General features: G+C 37.5%; 1 protein-coding gene across 1 annotated transcript; it reads right to left on the reverse strand.

The window, feature by feature from the left end:
* Positions 1-19,148: 19,148 nt before the first annotated feature.
* LOC127101799 (uncharacterized) lies at positions 19,149-20,279 on the reverse strand. Its single transcript, XM_051039241.1, has 2 exons — positions 20,078-20,279; positions 19,149-19,474 (listed from the first exon to the last, which is right to left on the reverse strand). The coding sequence occupies exons 1-2, from the start codon at positions 20,277-20,279 to the stop codon at positions 19,149-19,151; spliced, it is 528 nt and encodes a 175-aa protein (XP_050895198.1).
* Between the last annotated feature and the right edge of the window lie 2,705 nt (positions 20,280-22,984).

Here is a 22,984-nt window from a genome sequence, read left to right on the forward strand (position 1 = left end):
ACCATCTTCTGCACAATCTTCTTTATGTTCTTATTTGCCGCCTCAACAGCGCCGTTCATCTTAGGGCGGTAAGGGGAAGAATTGTGATGCTGAATGTTGAAGTTCTGACACAACTCCTTCATCATTTTGTTGTTGAGATTAGAACCATTATCAGTAATGATTCTTTCGGGAATCCCATAGCGACAAATGATTTCTTTCTTGATGAAACGGGAAACCACATGTCTGGTGACATTCGCGAACGACGCTGCCTTGACCCACTTGGTGAAATAGTCGATGGCAACAAGGATGAAGCGATGCCCATTGGAAGCAGTCGGCTCAATCTTTCCAATCATGTCAATGCCCCACATGGCAAACGGCCACGGCGAAGACATCACATTCAGAGGATTCGGCGGTACATGCACCTTATCAGCATAAATCTGGCATTTATGACACTTCCGAGCATACTTTAAACAATCTGATTCCATGGTCATCCAATAATAACCCGCTCTCAACAATTTCTTAGCCATTGCATGTTCGCCGGCATGAGTACCGAAGGAACCTTCATGAACTTCCTGCATTAACATGTCCGCCTCGTGTCTGTCCACACATCTGAGCAAAACCATGTTGAAGTTCCTCTTATACAACACATCGTCTTTGTTCAAGAAGAAACTGCCTGCCAATCTTCTCAAAGTCTTTCTGTCATTGTTGGATGCCCCTGCAGGGTACTCTTGATTCTTCAGAAAGCACTTGATATCGTGATACCAGGGCTTGTCATCGACTACCAGTTCAGCAGCAAACACATACGCGGCCCTGTCAAGGCGCATCACATCGATCCTGGGAGCATGGTTCCAACGAATTACCTTGATCATGGAGGATAGAGTAGCAAGTGCGTCTGCCATCTGGTTGTCATCACGAGGTATATGATACAATTTTACCGTTGTGAAGAAAGTCAAAAGTCTTCTCGTGTAATCTCTGTAGGGGACCAGAGTGGGCTGGAGAGTATTCCAATCACCACTCACTTGATTGATCACCAGAGCTGAATCTCCGAAGATGTCCAGAGTCTTGATTCTCAGATCAATGGCTTGCTCAATACCCAAGATACAGGCCTCGTACTCAGCTTCATTATTTGTGCACTCAAAAGTCAAACGAGCGGTGAAAGGCATGTGGGCACCCTTCGGAGTAGTAATGACAGCGCCAATTCCACTTCCTCTAGCATTGACAGCCCCATCAAACAACAAAGTCCACTTTTCGTTTGGATCAGGTCCCTCCTCAACAACTGGCTCTTCACAGTCTTTTATCTTGAGGAACATGATGTCTTCATCAGGGAATTCAAACTTCATTGGCTCATAATCATCAATCGGTTGCTCGGCAAGGTAGTCTGACAGAATACTCCCTTTGATGGCCTTCTGTGACGTGTACTGAATATCATACTCTGTTAAAATCATTTGCCAACGAGCGACCCTTCCGGTGAGAGTTGGCTTCTCGAATATGTATTTCACTGGATCCATCTTAGAAATCAACAAGGTAGTATGGTTCAACATATACTGTCTCAGTCGGCGAGCAGCCCAGGCCAAAGCACAGCAAGTTTTCTCAAGCTGCGAATATTTGATTTCACAGTCGGTAAACTTTTTGCTAAGGTAGTATATGGCATGCTCTTTTCGACCAGACTCGTCATGCTGTCCCAATACACACCCCATCGAGTTCTCGGTCACTGACAGGTACATTATCAGAGGTCTCTCAGGAACTGGAGGTATAAGGATTGGAGGTTTCTGTAGATACTCTTTTATCTTCTCGAAATCCCTTTGACAATCTTCATTCCACCTGATAGCCTGATCTTTCCTCAGCAATTTGAAAATTGGCTCACACGTGGTTGTTAGGTGAGAGATGAACCTTGCAATGTAGTTCAACCTCCCTAAGAAACTACGGACTTGCTTCTCTGTTCTTGGCTCTGGCATTTCCTGTATCGCTTTTACTTTGTCGGGATCCACCTCAATCCCTTTTCTGCTAACGATAAAACCCAGCAATTTTCCCGATCTCACCCCGAAAGTGCACTTGTTCGGGTTAAGTCTCAGTTTGAATTTCCTCAAACGCTCAAACAGTTTCTGCAAATTCAACAAATGTTCTTCTTCTGTCTGAGATTTGGCAATCATATCGTCCACATAAACCTCGATTTCATGATGAATCATATCATGGAACAGAGTCACCATTGCTCGCTGATGTGTTGCTCCGGCATTTTTCAGACCAAACGGCATCACCTTGTAGCAGAAGGTGCCCCATGGGGTTATGAAAGTTGTCTTTTCCATGTCTTCTGGTGCCATCTTGATTTGGTTATAGCCAGAAAAGCCATCCATGAAGGAGAATACCGAGAACTGAGCTGTATTATCCACCAAAACGTCGATGTGAGGTAATGGGAAATCATCTTTAGGGCTAGCTCTGTTCAGATCCCGGTAGTCGACACACATCCGTACCTTTCCATCCTTCTTAGGTACTGTGACGATGTTTGCAACCCATGGCGGATAATTGGTGACTGCTAGAAACCCTGCATCCAACTGCTTTTGCACTTCTTCCTTTATCTTGACAGCCATCTATGGTCTTGTTCTTCTGAGCTTCTGCTTGACCGGAGGACAACCTTCTTTGAGAGGCAAGCGGTGTACCACGATGTCTGTGTCCAGCCCAGGCATGTCCTGATAAGACCAGGCGAAGATGTCAACGTATTCTTGCAGCAATTCAATCAGCCCTTTCTTCACATTATCTTCCAAAGCAGCCCCTATTTTGATTTCTCTCTTGGCGTCTTCGGTGCCGAGATTAATCACTTCAACAGACTCTTGATGCGGTTGAATAACCCTTTCCTCTTGTTTTAATAACCTGGTAAGTTCTTCAGGGAGTTCACAGTCTTCATCACCCTCTTCTTCAGCTTGAAAGATTGGATTTTCAAAGTCGAAACGAGCCATAGCAGAACCGTTATCAATAGGATCCGGTGTTGTGCATCTGCATGAGTGATGGTATGTGCTTATGAGTGTGAACAAGAAGTGAAAACTAAACGAAACATTGCCATTTTTTTTTTATTTATTTTGAAAAACTGCAAAAATAGAAAGACAGGGAACGAAATATTTGAATGCAAAAAGATGTCCTTTATTTATGATAAAAAATGCAAGCGTCACATAGATGGGCCCTACAATGAGTCATTACGCCCTAGGCGGAACATAAGACTTGGACATGCATGAATAAACAAAGAAAATTACTCCTTCAGAAAAGTGACTTGGATAATCTCTTCAGAAGACCAATTGTTGATGACTTCACCCGGGATCCTCGGACGCACCCAGTTGTCAATGTCACAATCACTATCCCCATCTTCTTCGTTGACTGCAGAGACTTGACCATACTGAATGATGCCAGCACTGGAGAAAGTAATCGGCCCCTGATGAGTCTGAGGCGTTGAAGTACACACATCCGAAACATCGGAATCCATTTCAGTTACATCATGGATTACAGAATCAGTAGGAACAACATCTGCGAATTCATCAGTAGCATCTTCAAACCCTTCTTCCTCAACCCCTTCCGCAGACTCTTGGACAGACAGACCCTCAACCTGGAGGATACCTTTGTCGAGCAAGGCCTGAATACCCTGCTGTAACTTCAAACAACCTCCGCCCTGAGTAGCACAATCCAAACAACCCTTCCCACAACCGGGGAAAACGTCGGCCTTCAGCAAGCATCTTTTGACATCCGACAATGGAGTCTTCAGCTTCAACACATCCTTAATGGACTTGGCTTCTCCCTCTACCAAATTAACGTTCGCACCACCATGCTGGGGCATGGGATTGTTGACGACATTCGGAGCTGGTGCAAGGTCGATGGCCTTTGAATCTATGAGGTCCTGAACTACGTGCTTAAAAGCTTTGCAGTTCTCAATGTCATGGTCAGGTGCCCCAGAGTGGAAGCTACACCTAGCGTTGGCGTCGTAACCCACCGGAAGTCTACCAATAGGAGGAGCCAGAGTGCACAGTTGCACAAGTTGTAGCTGTTGAAGACTAGAAAGCAACTGAGCGTACGACATAGGAAGGGTGTCGAAACGCCGGTCCATCATCCTTTGCCTCTGTTGACAAGCGGGTCTGTTACCCGGTTGTTGCTGCTGTTGATACTGAGCTGGTTGACGTTGTGATTGTTGTTGTAATAGTGGTGTTGCAGCTGGAATGGTCACAGCCGCAACATACGGTTGCTGATGATAATTCTGAAAATTATTCCTCCGGTTATCCCTGTTCTGATAAGAAGATATGGCACTTGCATCCCCTTCTCTCCTCTTCTGTCCCTGAATGAACGACTTCTTCATCCCTGATGAGGATCCACCTCCACTTTGGATCTTGTATGTCTTTAGGTAATTCTCCACCCTTTCTCCAGTAGAGACCACATCAGCAAAGTTGGAAGCATTGCAACCTACCAGACGCTCCAAGTAAGGTTCAGGCAGCGTATTCATGAACATGTTGGCCATTTCCTTTTCCAACATAGGAGGCTGAACACGGGAAGCTGTATCCCTCCAGCGTTGAGCGTATTCCCTGAAGCACTCATTGCTTTTAAGAGACAGATTCTGAAGTTGAGTTCTGTCCGGAGCCATGTCTGCATTATACTGATACTGCTTCACGAAAGCCTCTGCCAAATCCCTCCAGCAACGGATGTGGGCTCTGTCCAGCCTCATATACCATTCCAAGGATGCCCCAGCTAGGCTATCCTGGAAGAAGTACATAAGTAGCTTCTCGTCATCAGAGTATGCAACCATTTTACGGAAATAGGCTTGCACGTGAGTTTTGGGGCAAGAGCTGCCATTGTATTTGTCGAATATTGGGACCTTGAATTTCGGTGGCACCCTCACACCTGGGACCAGCCCCAAGTCTGCAACATCTACTCCCAGAGGATTCTGTCCTTCCACTACCTTCAACCTTTCTTCCAATCTTCTAAACATGGGGTCCATGCCAAAGTCTTTCTGAAGCAAGGGGAACTGATCATCCTGACCATCCTGAATGGGTTGTTGACCGGAGGTGACATGTAGGATTGGGATAGGCCCCGGTCCATTGGGACCATTAGCCTCTCCAGCTGGAGGATCAACCAACGTCTCCGGTTGAGTAATAGGGGGATCCCTTTGTACCAACAATCTAAGCTTTTGCTGTCCTTGAGCCACCCCTTGAACCAAATCCATGAATTGATTCATGCGAATCTTCATCTCGGCGAGCTCTGCTTGTAGACTCTCCATCGCTCTCTGTTGATTCCTTCGGGTACCATATCGGTGAATGCCTGAGTCAGCTATCCTGCTAGTGGGACACCAAACAAACTGAGAACACTGTGGCGGTACCTGTTATGCAAGACATGCGGATGACTATGCAAATGCAATGACATGTTTATCAATTCCAAAAGTATTCTACCCCCTTGATTCCAGTCTCACATTTGATAAACAGTGTAAGAAGAAAACCCCGACTAGAATCAAGAAGAAGATTTAAACCTCCTTGAAAAGGATAAACATGTGTTAAATGATATGAATGCAAATGATGTGATGATGTGAATGCAATGCAGTGGCATGTCAATCAGGATTGCTGTATCTGCTTGAACATCTGTCAGGTTGCACTGTCTGGAGAGAAATCAAGAGCACACCAAACAAAGGTCATGGGATGGATCATGTTATCCTTAATATCAACCACCCATTTCGGCGGATTATGGTTTACACCTTATCAACACCCGAGTTTCATTGATATTAAGGATACCTGATCGGATCAACCATGAATCAAGGGTTTGTCACAAGTCACGAGCATGGAGTTTAGGTTAAGAACCACCCAAAAGGAGTGTACTAAGGTTTAAACCTGCCAAACATGTTCTACAAAAGGTTCCCGTAGTCATAATCCCATCTTTCGGATATTATTAGAGGAACGACTACTCGTATTCCAACAATATTCTCAAGAGAGACTCTTATGAGTGTAGTATCGCGTAACAATCGTATCAAATCTTACACTTGAACGACTTTCGCACTACGTCCTACGAATAGGCCAAGATGGGTTAGGTAAACTAAGGTCCTTGGCTTCTTAGGTCTATATTGGAACAAGTAATGTCTAACCACAACTTACTTATGTGACATTATTGATCTCAACATGACCTCCACCAAGTGAATGGGCTTGCAAGTCAACTCGCTAAGGAATACTCCACACAAGTTGACAGGACTATGCCATTCTCCTATCTTAAGTGCACTCGAGTTCGGGTATAGAACTCATCTCACAAAGATCACCAAGCAGCCATAGCCAACCAACAGATACAACAATGATATGTACACAATGTAATAAGGTAAACCAGGTAAATAAATAACTGTACAAAAGCATGAACACCCAATACACAAACAAACTACAAAAGCTAGGAGGGACTCGCTTAGGGAAGATGGACCAGCAAGAGGTCAACTTCTTAGGGTCCCCAGCAGAGTCGCTAGCTGTCGCAACCTGAAAAATACAGTGCGCGAAAAAAACAACCGGCGAAAGAGAATGACAGGAGAGTCGCCACCGTGCGTTATTCATCCCAAAGGAGGGAAAGGAAACGCTCAAAGTAAACCTGAAAAAAGGAAAGGACAAGACGGGGTCTCGCAACCAAATATTGGGTTCGAGAGTCGGTTATGCGAAGGGAAGGTATTAGCACCCCTACGCATCCATAGTACTCTACGGGATCCACTTTTGTAGTTTTTTTTTGTCTAAAGGGTGCGGGTTTACCTAATGTGTTTATTTACTAAAAAGGTTAAGAGAAATGACTCGCGCGGATGTCGCATCCACTGCATACGTATCTCATTTGAATATGAGAATCAGAGTCTTCGTAGCTCGGCTGACCTATGGGTTATGGGGATGTGTGCTCGCTAAGACATCGCGTCTTATGCCTACGTATCTCATCTGGAATGAGAATCAGAGCAAGCCGTAGTTCGGCTAACTACGGGGTTATGGATTGGGTTTTGGACGAACGACGTCACTACGCAATCTACCGGATGCTCGACCTTCAGAGACTTACTCGCCTGTAGTAGAAGGAGTAAACGTGTTGCTTTGGAGTTTTAGGGTTTGGGATGCTCGAGGGCAAACAGGCAGTCCTTGACGAAGGAACCGCGCTACATGTGGGGATATGAATACAAAACACAAAACATGTATCTCAAAGTAAAATGCCACCCAGGGGCTCAAACTAGGGGTGTTCAAAAATTTGGTTAACTGATCCAAATACTTAATATGAATTGAATTGAACCATAAAATACTTAAACCATTTAAATGGTTAGTAGATTGAATTGTTTATTTTAACCAATTCAATTAATCTAATTGAATTTAAAAACCAGTTTAAACTCTTATAAACTCTTTCCACAATTTTATCTAAAATATAAATACTATTATTTCTCAAATTCAATAAACTTAATAAATCATTATATTAAAATGATAAATATTTTAATTATAATCTTTTAATATTTTTTAGTCAGTTACTATTATCATAACATTTTCATTTTCACATTACGTGTTCTTCCCCAAATATGAAATATGAACCCTAAATCATCTTCTTTCCAATTCAAACTCAACATCAATTTCAATTTCACCTTCTATTTGTTTTGAATCGATTTCAAAATGATTCATAATTGTCTCTATATATTTTACCTTCTATTAAATGTTTATATATAACTGTTTCTATATATTTTACCTTCTATTAAATGCTTATATATATCAAAATCAATTTCACATTATATATATAGTTTAATAAATGATTATTAAATGTTAAATAAAATTAAATAATCAATGTCAATTCTAATTGAAAAATTCTAAATATATCAAGATCAATGTTTCTATATTAAGACTTATGAATCCAAATACGTACCAAAATTTCTAATACGAAGTATATACTAAAACTGATACAATAACACCTTTTTATTTTTGATTCTTTTTGTAATCACAAGTTTATGTAGTGTTTTTAAATGTGAAGTCAAATGTTCTGATATGATATAAGTGCATAACAGAAAAAGTTGTCGGCTGTGGCATTCGCTGTGATGAATATGAATTCAATTTTTTTTAAAACAAAAAAGAAACAATTTTTAAAAAATCCAGATTTGAATTCAATTTTTAAATTCAATTTTATTATAAAAACAAAAAAGAAACAGTTTTTTTAAATATATAAAAAAACCAGTTTGGAATTTGGTGAAAAAATTAATCTAATTTTTTAAAAAATTGGTTTTAAACTGGTTTAAATAAATTAAACTGGTTTAAAATTATGAACCAGTTCTGAATTGGTTTTAAACCGAATTGAATTGATTAAACAGATTAACCACTTTTTGCTAAAGTGGTTTTTAAAAACTGGATTGAACCATTAATATGGTTCGGTTCAATTCAATTCATGAACCACGAACACCCCTAGCTCAAACATTGCCTCCTATCGAGGTCTTCCAGCTAAGAAAGCGATAAAGTATGAGAAAGGGAAAAAATTACCACACGGATAAAGATCCGAAGCTATAGCAGTTAAAGGGGCAAGAAACCCTGAAATGTCTCCAACTGGACCGTCAAAGGAAATCAGTCAACATGAATAATCAGAATAAAACTCTAGGGGGTATCCCACAAATAAAGTGGGAAACCACGCGAGTGTCTCTGCGAAAGCCATGTGAGCCCTCACAAAACTCGACAAAGGGTTAGAGCAGCAGGATGAAATCAAGAGAAAACAATGCCATGGAAACACAAGACAGGTTATAATAAACAAAATAGGGTAACCCAGAGTTGCCCCTAAATCAAAATGTAACCACATGAATAATTCCATCAAAATTCACAAAAGGCTCACAAAAAAGGTATCAAATTCACCCATAATACCTCATACATTTAGAGCATTCAAATTAAAGGCATAAAGATGATGGATATAGGGCAAACCTGATTGGAGAGCTTGATTGAAATTGAGTTGCACCCGTGAGGTTTACAAGTTGATTTCCCTTCAGGGTTTGGAGGCTGCTCTGAACTCTGTTAGTTCTTCTCTCACTATCTTTTTCCTCGGGGTTTTGTTCCAAGGAAACCTCAGAGTATTTTGCTTCTCCTCAAAATCCCCCTTTGTTTTGTCTTCTTTCTCTCACTATCTTTTTCCAGTGAATCTCCCAGTGTAACTTCAAGTGTGTTTTCCTCTACTGAAACTTCAGTATTTATAGACTGATTTTCGTGGGTAATGGGCTCAAATGAGGGAGACCCAAGTCCAAAATAATTTGTTAGACAACTCATGAGAGAGAGAATTTTGACTGCTAGCTGTAACGTGTGAGTTGTCAGTTTGCAAAAGAAATCCAATGCTCAAATATATTTTGCTTTGAAAATAATAATAATAATTTATTATTAAAGAAAATGTGCTCATCAAAAATTTCTACTCAATATTTCAAATTAAATAATTAAAAAATCTCTAATTACTTAATTTGAATATTTGAACAAATAAATAAAATGACCAATTATAAATAGAAGTCGGATATAAATTTACTCGAAAAATTAAATTGAGTGCATTAAGATGATCAACGCGAAATATACTTATTGAAAAAATACAACGTTTCTTTAAATTTTGAAATAAATTTTCACCGGTTAAAAGGCTCTGACGATCAAAATGCGACTGAAAAAGTCGTCGAAAAATATAACGAGCATACCAGGTTAAACTACGCGAACTGTAGATTAATAATATTGGCGTCTGCAAGCTTGATTTCGAAACTTTTTACCCACTGGTTTTGTCCGTACTTGAGGAATGATTTAACTAATTTGTCTTTATTTTCAATAATTTATTCCAATTGATATTTTAGGTATTATTCATGATGAAATGCATGTGAATGATGCAAACTAAAATTAAAATCGAATTTATGGAAATTTAAGATGCCCAGACAAAATTGGGGTATGACAGACCAGTCCGGTGAGGTCCACCGGAGAAAAAGATCGGAGCCCTAGCTCCGGTGGTGTGGTGGCATGCTCCATCCATCAGATCTTCTCTCCATCTTCTAATCTCGGCCTTCGCTTCTGATTACCACGCGTGTACACACATTGACTGTGGTACATGATGGAGCGCGCATTTTGGGCATCAGATATGCCACCTCTATTAATGAGGGATATCTGATGGTCCTTGTTTTTTTGTATTTTCTGATTTTTCATTTAATTTCTTTATTTTGATTAATTCATAGTAATTTCATTTTTAATCCAAAAAATATAAGACTTTCACCAAAAATCTTTAAATATTTTTCTCTTTCATTTTATGAATTAAAATTATTTTTTGGATTAATTTTGATATTTTTCATGAATTAAATGTTTTTGTGCATATTCTTAATTGTTTAAAAATACTTCTACTTTTCAAAACTCATGAAATTTTTTGTCTAAGGTCCTTTGACCTTGTTTGACCTAGGATAAATCTCTTGGCCATTTATTTGGTGTTTTGAAGAGGTTTTAGGTTTTGACCAAACTAATTTGTATATTAATGTATTTTTAATTTGATTTTTAATTGATTAATTGTGTAAAAATTACGTTGAGCCATTGTTGGATTAAAATTATTGGATTTAGGGGATGGATGAAATGTACATTTCATCTCCAAAAATGAATAAATGATTTTAATTTGATAAAATCCTCCCCTGACCAATTTGTGTTTCTCTCATTTCCCTCCCCCTTCATCTTCATCCCTATTCTTCCCCATTCCTTTCATTGACCAATGAAATCGTAAGTATCCTAAGGCTAATTGGTTCATCAATGACCTTGTGTCAGATGAACCAATATAAGTATGGATGAGATAGGTCCATCCCTTTTGATCTTTTCTTTTAGTGTGTGGTATGTTTTAGGAGTTTGGTTCATTATACCAAATCTCTAACATGCATTAACACCTAAAGTTTTATTGCTCGACCTCAGATAGTTGTGACTTTTACATAAGTCCAATTACGATTGCTTGACATAGAGCTAAATTTGACACAAAAAAGGCATAGCATTCTAGTAAGTGAGATTATAAGTCTCCCATCTTTCATGGTATTGTATGGAAACTTGGTCTTTTTCTCCTCCTATGGAAGATGTCTTGGTTCAAGGATCCATGCTTGTGAATAGATGGTTGAGTGTTCTCCAAAGAATGACTTAATCAATTAAAAAGCAAAACACTACTAACAATCAATTAACCTTGACTAACATTTGACTAACTCTTATTAATAATTGCTTTACTTTAAAGTCATTTACTTTATGCAATTTAATTTTTAGTCATTTATCATTCATTGCCATTTACATTTCATTAAACTTGTTTATGTTTATGCCATTTTCACTTTGCTCATTTGAGCCATATCTTGTGATTGTATACATTTGTTTGTGCATTTTGATTTTGTTTGTACTCTTAGGACTTTAAAATACTTAATAAACAACAAATAACCCTAAAAAATGTTTGGTGGACTGTTGATCTTAATCCGAACTTTTGGACTTAGAAATAGGCAACATTCCCTGTGCAAAAAGGACTTGGCCAATGCCAACATTCTGAAACCAAGCTATTGTGTATTGAGCCTTCATTTGTGTCAAGCCCTGAACCCTATTTTCATTTGTTACTTTGTCTTGATGCTAATGGTTATTTTGATCTTGTGTCCGATGCTTTCTTCTGAGTTGTACAAGGAGTATTTCATCTGATACATGAGAAGACAAAGAAGACTGCTAGCTATGGGATTTTCTTGCTTGGATGTGGCTATATTTATTTGATGCCTTGATCTTCATGATGTTTGATATTGCTAATTGTCTGATTGATTATTGCTTGATTCAAAGTCCAAAGGGAAAATGGGTTTTCTATATGACATACTTGTCTGTTGGATTGCATCCCATTGGTCAGATCTTTTCAACTCTTAACTTTTAATTTTATGCTGAGGATTAGTCTATTCATCTCCTCTCACTTCTTAAATTTCAAAATATATCCCCCTTTTCAAAAAAAAAATCTTTGCTTGTGATTTCAAACTTAGACCTTATTTCAAATAGAAACTTTGGCCTTATGCCAATGAATTTTCAAACTCTTTTTCTTAAATCAAACTTGTAAATAAATCTAATCATATTGACTTAAAATTTCAAAAGACAAAAGGAACTAACAGCTTCATTCAAACTTTTGGGCCTTTTGTGCCTTTCTTATTAACCTTTTATTAAAAGCAACCCACTCATTGTGAAATTGTTACCACGAACTACGAGGTTTTGATCCCTCATTTTTATGTTGGTACGTAGGCACAAGTCTGAAGGTCTTGTCAAACACACAAATATAATCAATGAATTCTTTTCTCATCCCCACACTCTATTTTTCTCAAACATCATTTTATACCAAAAACACATACACACATAAAAAAGGACTCCCTAGGAGTACCTAGGACACTTTGGGTGCTAACACCTTCCCTTATTGCAACCAACCCTCTTACCTGTAATCTCTGACATTTTATTAGTTTTGATTTGAAAATTTATTATCTTTGGGTTTTGTTCATACTTTTCCCTTTTCCTTTGGAAACAATAAAAGCGCGGTGGCGACTCTGGTTTTATTGACGTCAAGTTTACCCATAGCTTGATGGTCATGACTTTACCGTTACATAAACGATAATGTACTCGGCCTCACAAGATGAGAGTGCAAATATTGATTCCTTCTTCGAACACCATGAGATTGGTGTCGCACCAAACATAAAGATGTATCCAGTTGTAGAATTTTAATCATATTTATCTCCACACTAATTAGAATCGGTAAAATCGAGCAAATTGCATTTTCTATCTGTATCTGCTACGGTAAAGAGAATTCCGCAGCCAATAAAACCTTTGACATAACGTAGGATCCTCTTGATTGTTTCCAAGTGAGATAACTCTGGCCTCCTTATGAATCTAATCACAATACTGACACTAAACGCCAATCCCGGTCGCGTATTCCACAAGTAACGCAAGGATCCAATCAACCTCCTATATTAAGTTGGATCAACATCTTGCTCATCCTCATTCTTGGACAACTATAACATTGGTTCAACTAGAGAAATGACAGCATTGCAATGCTCCATTTCAAACTTCGTCAATGTCTCAAAAGAATACCTTCTTTAGTGCATAAGCAGTCTTCTTTTGGACTTGTGGAACTCAATGCCAAGGAAGTATGTCATGAGGCCAAGGTCGATCATCTCAAGTTTTTCCATAAGTTCACTCTTGAACTTTGAAATACACTTTTCATTTTTTCCGTAATCAATTGGTCGTCCACATATAGACAAATGATAATTACTCAATCACTCGTATACTTCTTCACATACACTCAAAGCTCGAATACACACTTCTTGAAGCCAACATCCTTTAGAAAAGCATCAATTATTTTATTCCAAGATCTTTGAGCTTTCTTCAAACCATATAATGCTTTCTTCAACTTGTAGAATTTCTGCTCTTTGTCTTTTAACAATAAAACCAGAGGGTTGTCCTACATATACCTCCTCTTCAAGTGGTCCATTCAAAAATGCGTATTTAACATCCATTTGCTAGATAGGACAATTGTGGTTATTAGAAATACCAACAACAAGCCTAATGGTTTCAATCCTAGAAACTTGTGCAAAACCCTCATCAAAGTCCATGCATTCTCTTTGTTAAAAAACTTTAGCAACCAATCGAGTCGTATGCTTGATTATCTCACCTTAGGATTTGGTTTCACTTTGAACACCCACTTCACACTAATCGAATTATTTCCTTTTGGTAGATCAACTAACTCCCAAGTATTGTTCTTCTCAATGGATTCCGGCTCATCTTTCATAACACAAATCCACTTTGGATCACTCAAGGCCTCTTCTGTTTTAACGAGTTTAGATTCGTCCATAAGTGCAAACTGGATGAAATCACCATCATCATTGACTTTGTTGTCTTGGAACAGCTCAGAATCTTGGATTCTCTGAGGCAACCCTCTTTTCCTTGTTGACCTTCTAACATTTTCTTTATTTTGGGCTTCGACGACATGTTGTTTCTGGTCTTCCACTTTCCTCAAAATTGGAAATTTCGAATTTGTAACCAGTTACAGCTTTCTGGTAACCGGTTAGAGTCTGCATGTAACCGATTAACATTTGTTGGTAACCTATTACACCATGCTTCACTTGCTTCAATTCATCGATTACGGCATCCCGACTGATCATGTCCTCCTGTTTACAACATCAAATAGTTTGTAACCACCGGTAGAGTGATATCCAACAAGTATAATCACTTCTCCCTTGTCATCCAACTTATTTATAAGCTGACCCGGAACATATCGGTATGCAACGAAACCAAAGACTCTCAAATGGTTCAGATTCAGTTTGAATCTTGATCATGCTTCCTCCGGTGTTACATTTTCAAGCTTCTTTATAGGGAACCTATTCAATAAATAGGCAACTGTGGATACCGCTTCTCCCCATAAATCCTTTGGCAAGTTATTCCCCTTCAACATACTTCTAACTATGTTCTTGGTCGATCAATTATTCCTTTCGACCACACCGTTTTGTTACGGTGTATAGGGTGGTACTACCTCGTGTACAATCCCTTCTTGATCACCCCAAATTCATTTGAAACATATTCGCCTCCACCATCCGTTTTGAGCACTTTGAATTTTTGACCACTTTGCCTTTCAACCATGGACTTGAACTTCTTAAACACTTCGAATACCTCATCCTTTCTCTTGATTAGGTATGTCCGTAGCTTTCTACTATGATCGTTGATAAATGTGACAAAATACCTATTGCTACCAATAGAATCTACTTGCATCGGTCCACACACATCTGAATACACAACCTCAAGGTGATTCTTGGTCCTTCTGTCTGCATCCTTGTGTAATACCCCAAAATTTACCCTTCATTTTTCCTGGAAGCATGGGATTATGTTTTACACTTCATTAGCATCATATTAGGTCATACTCATTTGCATACTGCATTAGTGACATGGAGATCAGGTTTTGATCGATCACTCCTTAACAGAAGGAGCCCACACAAAGCAAGATTGAGAATTGGACTTCATTTTCTAAGTATACAAGTCTCAAGGGTCTCAGGGGGGTCCAAGTATCTTATTATGGTCCTCAGTTTATCAGTGAAGGATTCAAAGCTATCAGAGTGTTCGTCTGGATTTAATCAGAAATTACGGTTTCATGGCTACCTGCAACAGGAAATGTTTGGTTGGAAGTAGAGGAGCTCATCCAGGTCATGGTTAGAGAGGCATCTTGGCCTAGGAAGATTCACAATTATCTCAGAAAGACCCATTGGCAATCAGTGCAATCACTTCCTAATCATTTTGCCATAGAACTAGGGTTTGGTATAAAATCAATTTATTTATGATTCTTTGGGTGAAACTATTTTCCATGGCCCTCCATATGTCCACAAGGGTCTACATACAAAAAATCAGCTTTTTATTTGAGCTAGAAGTGCTTCAATTGATCAATGGAATCAGGAATCAGACAGTTTGGGAAAAGTCAACTGTGGGGCCAGAAAAGTCAACTCCTGACATTTTGAGAGTGGAATCTCAAAATCCATACCTAGGGGATCCTACATGTGAAATTTGATCAAGGTTGGATCATGGATTCATCATTTAATCAGGAATTGGAAAAGTTACTTAATTTGGAAATGGTTGACTTTCCATTTAGGGCAAGTTTTCATGATCGTTGCACTCACTTTAAGCCCATTTTTCATCAAGATAAAAGCTCCATTTGAAGATTTCTACAGCATGAAAGTTGTTCCTCTTGTTCCAAGCTTTCTAGAGATATAAAGTTTTCTCCATTTGGATTAGAATTGAGAAAGTTATGCTTAGTCAAAGTGAGACATTTTTTTAGGACACTTGGAAAAATTTCTATGTCCAAAATCTTCAAAATTTGTCAAGACTTCTTGGCCAGTTTTCTTGCACTTCAAGGCATTATTTGAAAATACTTTCTTCAAAATAATTGTATCTTGCCATGTCCTATTTCACATCCTTTTGGAATCATCTCATTTGGATCCATGGTTTGAGAGATACATCGATTTAAAGTGGGCACCATGACTTGATTTTCTAGGCAGATTTTGGGTCTGGCTGGCCCAATCAGATTTTCTAAGCATGCTGCACAAACCAGTCACGTTTTATTTTACCTCTTTTGGCCATGCATTGGACATCCATTCACTTAAGTTTGGCCCAAAATAACAACATTTTACACCTCACTTCACACTTTTATTCTTATGGATAAATCACTTATTAAAAAGCCCATGAGAACACCTAATCCACCCTATTTAAGAAGCTGAAACCCTAACCCTAAAGGAGCATTGGAATTTCATGGCAAGGAGGCAAATCTTCATCACATATCAGATTTCATTCCACTTCTATTTTCCATTAGGTAATCATCTCTTCCATGGCCATGTTTTGATATATCTACGCTTGCTTACCACGTTCATCACCATTAATCCTTCCATTTTCATATTTCTTTTTCTTATTTAAAATATTTTCTTCGTCCATAAAATTACCCAAAAATATTTTTCACTTTTCTTAACGTTTTATTTAATTTTATATAATTTTTATTTTCGTATTTTTTTAATATTAATATTTTATTTTAATTATTTATTCTAAATGGTCCATTTTAACACACTTTTTTTTATTGATTTTATTTTTATGATTTAAAATTATTATTAGCATTTGATTTTTGGGATGAAGGTTGACCACTGTCTCATGGTCAACCTAACCTTTTCTTGGAATTTTGTTTCACACTTTCAATTTATTCTTGATTTATTTCTAACCTAGTCTTATTAATTGACTTTTGGTTTGACCTATGTTTTGTTTTAATTAATTCACGTGCCAATTTTCATTATTTTTAAAATATTTTTGACGGATGATGATGTCCTGACCCCACCTTATTTAGTTTAATTTTTCATAATTTTCTTGATTAATTTGCTATTTATTCTTGATTTATTTCTAACCTAGTCTTATTAATTGACTTTTGGTTTGACCTATGTTTTGTTTTAATTAATTCACGTGCCAAATTTCATTATTTTTAAAATATTTTTGGGGGATGATGATTTCCTGATCCCATCTTATTTAGTTTAATTTTTCATAATTTTCTTGATTAATTTACTATTTATTCTTGATTTATTTCTAACCTAGTCTTATTAATTGACTTTTAATTTGACTTCTGTTTTATTTTAATTAATTCACGTGCCAATTTTCATTATTTTTAAAATATTTTTGGGGGATGATGATGTCCTGACCCCACCTTATTTAGTTTAATTTTTCATAATTTTCTTGATTAATTTATTATTTATTCTTGATTTATTTCTAACCTAGTCTTATTAATTGACTTTTGGTTTGACCTATGTTTTGTTTTAATTAATTCACGTGCCAATTTTCATTATTTTTAAAATATTTTTGGGGGATGATGATGTCCTGACCCCATATTATTTAGTTTAATTTTTCATAATTTTCTTGATTAATTTGCTATTTATTAGTTATTTTTTAAGTTGACTTGAATTTTCAGTTGACTTCTTTATGATCGATGTTTGACTTAGGGATTGCTTATGGAAATTGAAGAGATCTTTTGATCCTCCCTCGTTCATCTCATATGCCGTGTATTAGAGGCCTTTACCTTGATTTTATTTGGTCCTTACCTTATTTCCTGATTAAATTATTCAGTGGACCATTCGTGTGCATATTTTCATCTGTTTGATTCATCTGTTATCTTTTATACTTGTTTCTCTCATTCATGCTTTCTATTGCTTGATTATTTAACATGTTCATACTCCCATGCATTGTTTAAATGCTCCATTATTTGATTCTTTGGTTTGATTATATATTGTTTATTTATCCGATCTGATTGATAAATGTTGCCTACTTGTATGATGTATGAGGCATATATTCTTATTGTTTGTCTGCCATGAACAATCCCCATTCATAACAAATGTACCCCTCTCCCATAAAGTGTATAATATTTATTTCTTTATTTCTTTAGTCACCTGTTAATAATAGAATTAAAACGAACATCCGATAACCATTTCAAAATAAGATCAAAAGCTCGATCCAACGTCGAGTAATCATTTTCAAAACTTAACAGAACCAACACGCATTCATCCATCCTCTTGTAAGTCGATTGCCTCAGGCATCGCCATCTACCTATAAGTCGATTGCCTCTAGCATCGCCATCTACCCTTATCCGTAACTCCTCTCCGCGCTCCATCCGTCGACTCTTGTTCCGTTTAGGTAGCACCCATTAGGTAGAACCCTTTGTATGATAACATAGGTAGAATTCCCTTATTCTTTGCATGCTAACATTAGGTAGATGTCCCCCTTTGTAAATCCTAACACATAGGTCCATATTGCATGACAACTCTAGAGCAGAGCTTCCCCACTTTTAGACCTTCCGTGCGCCTCCGATCTTGTGGCATGTTAGTCCGTTCTATTGCAAAGAGGTAACTGCCTAAGACTCGATTCAGCGAGCTGCGACACCTATTGCTAGGACGTTGAACACACTGCCCACCCTCCTTTGACACAGCTGGTGTCCTCTTTTGTAAGTCCATGTTCAGATGGAGATCCTTAACCCCTAGTTAGCCGAACTACGTTTTGCTTTGATTCTCATTCCAGATGAGATACGTAGGCATAAGACGCGACGTCTTACCGAGCACACTTCTCTTTAACCCATAGGTAGCCGAGCTACGAAGACTCTGATTCTCATACTCAGATGAGATACGTAGGCAGTGGATGCGACATCCTTGCGAGTCATTTTCTTTTAACCTTCCTTTTAGTAAATAGTACTTTAGATATACCTACACCCCTTAGACTAGAACAACACTTATGAAAAGGGCTCCCTAGGAGTACCTAGGATGTTTTGGGTGCTTAAAACCTTCTCATTGCATAACCAACCCCCTTACCCAGATCTCTGACATTTTTACTAGTTTTTGATTCGATAAAACTTTTAGGTTTTTGTTCGCTTTCTAACCATTCCTTTGGATAAATAGAAGTGCGGTGGCGACTCGACTTGTATGGTTTACCTTGGATTTAGTCAATATCTATAATGGTAACGAAACCCCGCTACACCTTGCTGAATTTTCCCCTATGTTACTTCAGTTTCACACATTCTTCACAAATTTCAGCCGGTATATCGATCGATGGCAGCCCCGTTACCATTCTGTTCTTTTGAAAGTCTTTGAGATCTCTAAAGTTGAGATGCCTAAGACGATATTGCAACATCCACTCTACTCTACTTGCTGTAGTAGCAAGACATCAATGCTCCATAACCTTCAACTCAACCTTGAAGGTTCTATTGGCATCCATAGGCGCTTTAAGGACTAAAACTCCATTTGCATCCATAACACGCAATCCCTTATTTTCCATGTGAATCTTGTAACCCTTCTCAAGCAATTGGCCAATACTTAGAAGGTTACATTTGATTCCTTGAATGTACAATATATATTTGATCAAGGAATTTCCACCATCCCTTCTCATGATTAAAACATCACTGATCCCATCGGCCATTAGAATGGTGTCATTCGCTAACTTTACTTTGTTCTTCATGGCACGATTGATTTTGATAAACCAATCCTTTCTTCCTGTCATATGAGTTGAAAAAACCGAGTCCAAATATCATTCCTCACTGCATTTAAATCCTTTCAAACTCATCATTGCATCTTCCTCTTCATGCACCCGATTAACTGTATCATTCAACCGGCCACAACTCAATTTTTCAGCACTCTTTGAGCTGCTACAACTGTTGTCCCGCACCTATTTGCTGCTACAATTCCCTTTTGTGATCATGACCAAGACTGTATTTTCTTCATTGAACTCTTGTCTTGCAATCTCAACTTCATTCCCTTGATATTCCTTCCTGCTCACATTGCGTTCTTTTGCAAAATGACTGAACCGTTGGTACTTATAGCACTGCTCCTTGCTCTTGTCAAACTTCTTCCTTTCACCTCTAAAATTGCCTTGACCATTGTGTTTGTTGTAGTTGCTCTCACCCCTTTGACAAGACTAATTCTTTGAATTTTGGTAGTCTCTTCCACCAAAATCATGAAAATTTGGTTGGCTCTTCATGGGTCATTTTCTTTTCGATCTCTTGTCCTTCTCATTGAAATGAACTTGCAAAGCGATCTCTGCATTTGCCTTATCATTATTCCTATATTAAATCCTTTGCTCATGAGCCTCAAGAGAACTTTGTAGCTCCTCTTTGCTCATCGGCGCAAGATCCTTCGACTCCTCAATCGCCACAACTATATTGCCAAATATTGGTGTTAAAGAACACAAGATTTTAGTGACAACATATTGCTCCATAACATTTTCTCTGCATGCCTTCACTTTATTCACAAACCGAGTGATTCTCGTTGTGAAATTGTTGATTGTATCATTTTCCTCCATTTGAATCAATTCGAGCTGACGTTTGTAAGTTTGTAACCTCACCACCTTTGCCTTGTCAGCCCCTGCATAGGCCTTCTCTAAGATCTCCCATGCTTACTTTGACGATTCGCAATCACCAACTGTCACAAAGTTGTCGCCATCAACACATTGATGAATCAAGAACAGCGCTTTAAAGTCTTTCTTCTTCTCTTCTTTATGCATTGCTTGATGCGCTTCTGTTACATTCTGAACAAGAGAAGTGACATCATTCTTGATTACTTCAAGAACATCTTGGTAGCCAAACAACACTTTCATTTACTCGCACCATTTGTCGTAGTTCTTTGCAGCAAGGATGGGTAGGATTGCATGGATTCTTTCATTTGAAACGGAATTCATGTTGCACGCTAGGTGTTTGTGGATCTGAACTAAGTTCTTGATGCCAAATGTTGGAACAAGACACCACAAAATTGGTGAATAATGGTGGAAAAACTTCGGATGTGGAGAGTGAAATAGGAGAATTGAGAGAGAGAGAGAGAGAGAGAGAGAGAGAGAGAGAGAGAGAGAGAGAGAGAATTGAGGGTGAGATATTGGTGTTGCATTAACCTGGATGAGTATGCATCCATAACACTTATATATGAGATACAATACAATTGAGAATTGAAATGACCAAGTAAAATAACATAAATTACAAAATATCACGCTTGTAACCGGTTACACCTGACATTGAATTAAATTGGAATTTAAATCAGCTTCAGTGGTAACCAGTTAACCAAAACCGTTAATCGATTACACCTGCGAAAACATAATATTTCTGCTATTAGAATGAATCTCAAGTCTTACTGTGACCGATTACCTACACGTGTTAATCGGTTACAACACTTGAATTACTTGAAAAACATCAACATCTTCTTCTCTGGATGAGGAGTATTCGAAGCTTAAGTTATTGGAATCCATAGAAATTTCGTTACTGAATTGGTTGAAAGAAGACACGCCAATGCAAAAGGAAAAAACAGGGTGAAGAAAATTGAGTCATTATTTGAGTGCATTTTATACTAAAACTACGTGCTATAACTACTAATGTGTTTTGATCCAAAATAAAGAAAAGTCATGTCATCAAAGTGAGTCATTAAAATGATTATAGAAAAGAGACACTTGTCGCTTGATCTAACATTTAAGAGAATAAAGTTAACAACCATAGAAGAGAGCATTGATTTATAAAAAAAAGGCATACAAGAAAATTGATGAAGTCACCCTTCTCTCTCTTTAGTACTCTCATTAAGAGTAATAACTAAGTCTTATGCATGATTTTCTTCCACCTCACTCCATCTTTAAATTTAGAATTTGATTATTGATCCATTTGTTATCATATTATTTCTTTTTGGGTTGTTCATAAAATCACAATCCTTATATAATGCGATAACAAAAAGTTTTACTTCTCCATCCAACGCGGAAACCATGGTCCTCAAAAATTCGGTATGAGTTCCCAACCATGAATACCTTCAAGTATTTTCGCATTTCCAGGAAGTAATGCCAACAAAAGTGCAGATACTCCATCGATTATCCTAACAAAATTGTTCAATAACTAACAAGTAACAACTTTCACTAACCTGTAACAAAGTAACAAATTAAGCAATATTTTGGGCAAATCTTTTAGATTAGCAATTAATTAACACAAAAGAAAAACATGCTTAAACATTGGTGGATTGGATTGAAGTATAATAGAACCAAAAGGGAAATTTAACTTCATTAAACAATCAAATGATACCAATTAAGCATTCAACATAATATAATATCCTCAAAAACCCTCTTCATAATAATCTAATTACACTACAAAACTTCATACATAAACAAAAACAAATGTCCAACTTACTCTTTAGTGACGACAAGGACATGATCAACCAAACGTTGCATCATGGGGTTATTTTTTTTCATCAAAAGTTTTATTCTTTCTTGAAACCTCTTTCAAATCCAATCTTTACAATAACAAATCCCAAAAAAAAATGCAAACTCATTTTGTAAGCTCAAACACCACAATTAGCCTGTCATGTTGAATGGCATCTACATGACCGAGTTGCCCCTTATGAACAACAATCTCATGAATTAGAAAAACAACAGAAAAAACACAAATAATTAATAAATAATTTCAAAATGATAATAGAACTTAATATTCATATCTCGACGCTTTTCCATGTATAGAAACATCTTTCAATGTTCAATACAAGAATCGACAAGATAACAAATCCATGAAACCACACAAAAAATGAACACAACAACTCTTGCAAAACAGTTACAAAAATTGTTACAGTTAAGAAATTTTAAACACAAATCAGAACATAGAAGAGAGAATTGTTGATGCATAAGATGAAAAAGATGAAGATGGAAGAAGAGAGAGAATTGAATAACAAACTTCTACTACTTTTGCAAAACAGTTACAATGAATGATTATATACACTATTGAAAGTTACATTTATTTATATACATAAACAATAATGCCACGTATGCGAAAATAGTAACCTACACTAGCAATGTTAAGCTTAACAAAACAAATACTACTATTGAATATGGATTACTTCTAACACCATCTCTTAATTCATGTTCAACTAATCAAAATTAGCAACACCAGTTCCATCCCTAAAGTGGAAAAATTGATCAGTCTTGATCGCTTTCGTCAGAACATCTGCCAGCTGCTTATCGGTACTATAGTGGATAACTTCTAGCACTCCAAT

Source organism: Lathyrus oleraceus, chromosome 7 (genome assembly GCF_024323335.1).
Source record: "Lathyrus oleraceus cultivar Zhongwan6 chromosome 7, CAAS_Psat_ZW6_1.0, whole genome shotgun sequence".
In the NCBI taxonomy this organism is placed as follows: Eukaryota; Viridiplantae; Streptophyta; class Magnoliopsida; order Fabales; family Fabaceae; genus Lathyrus; species Lathyrus oleraceus.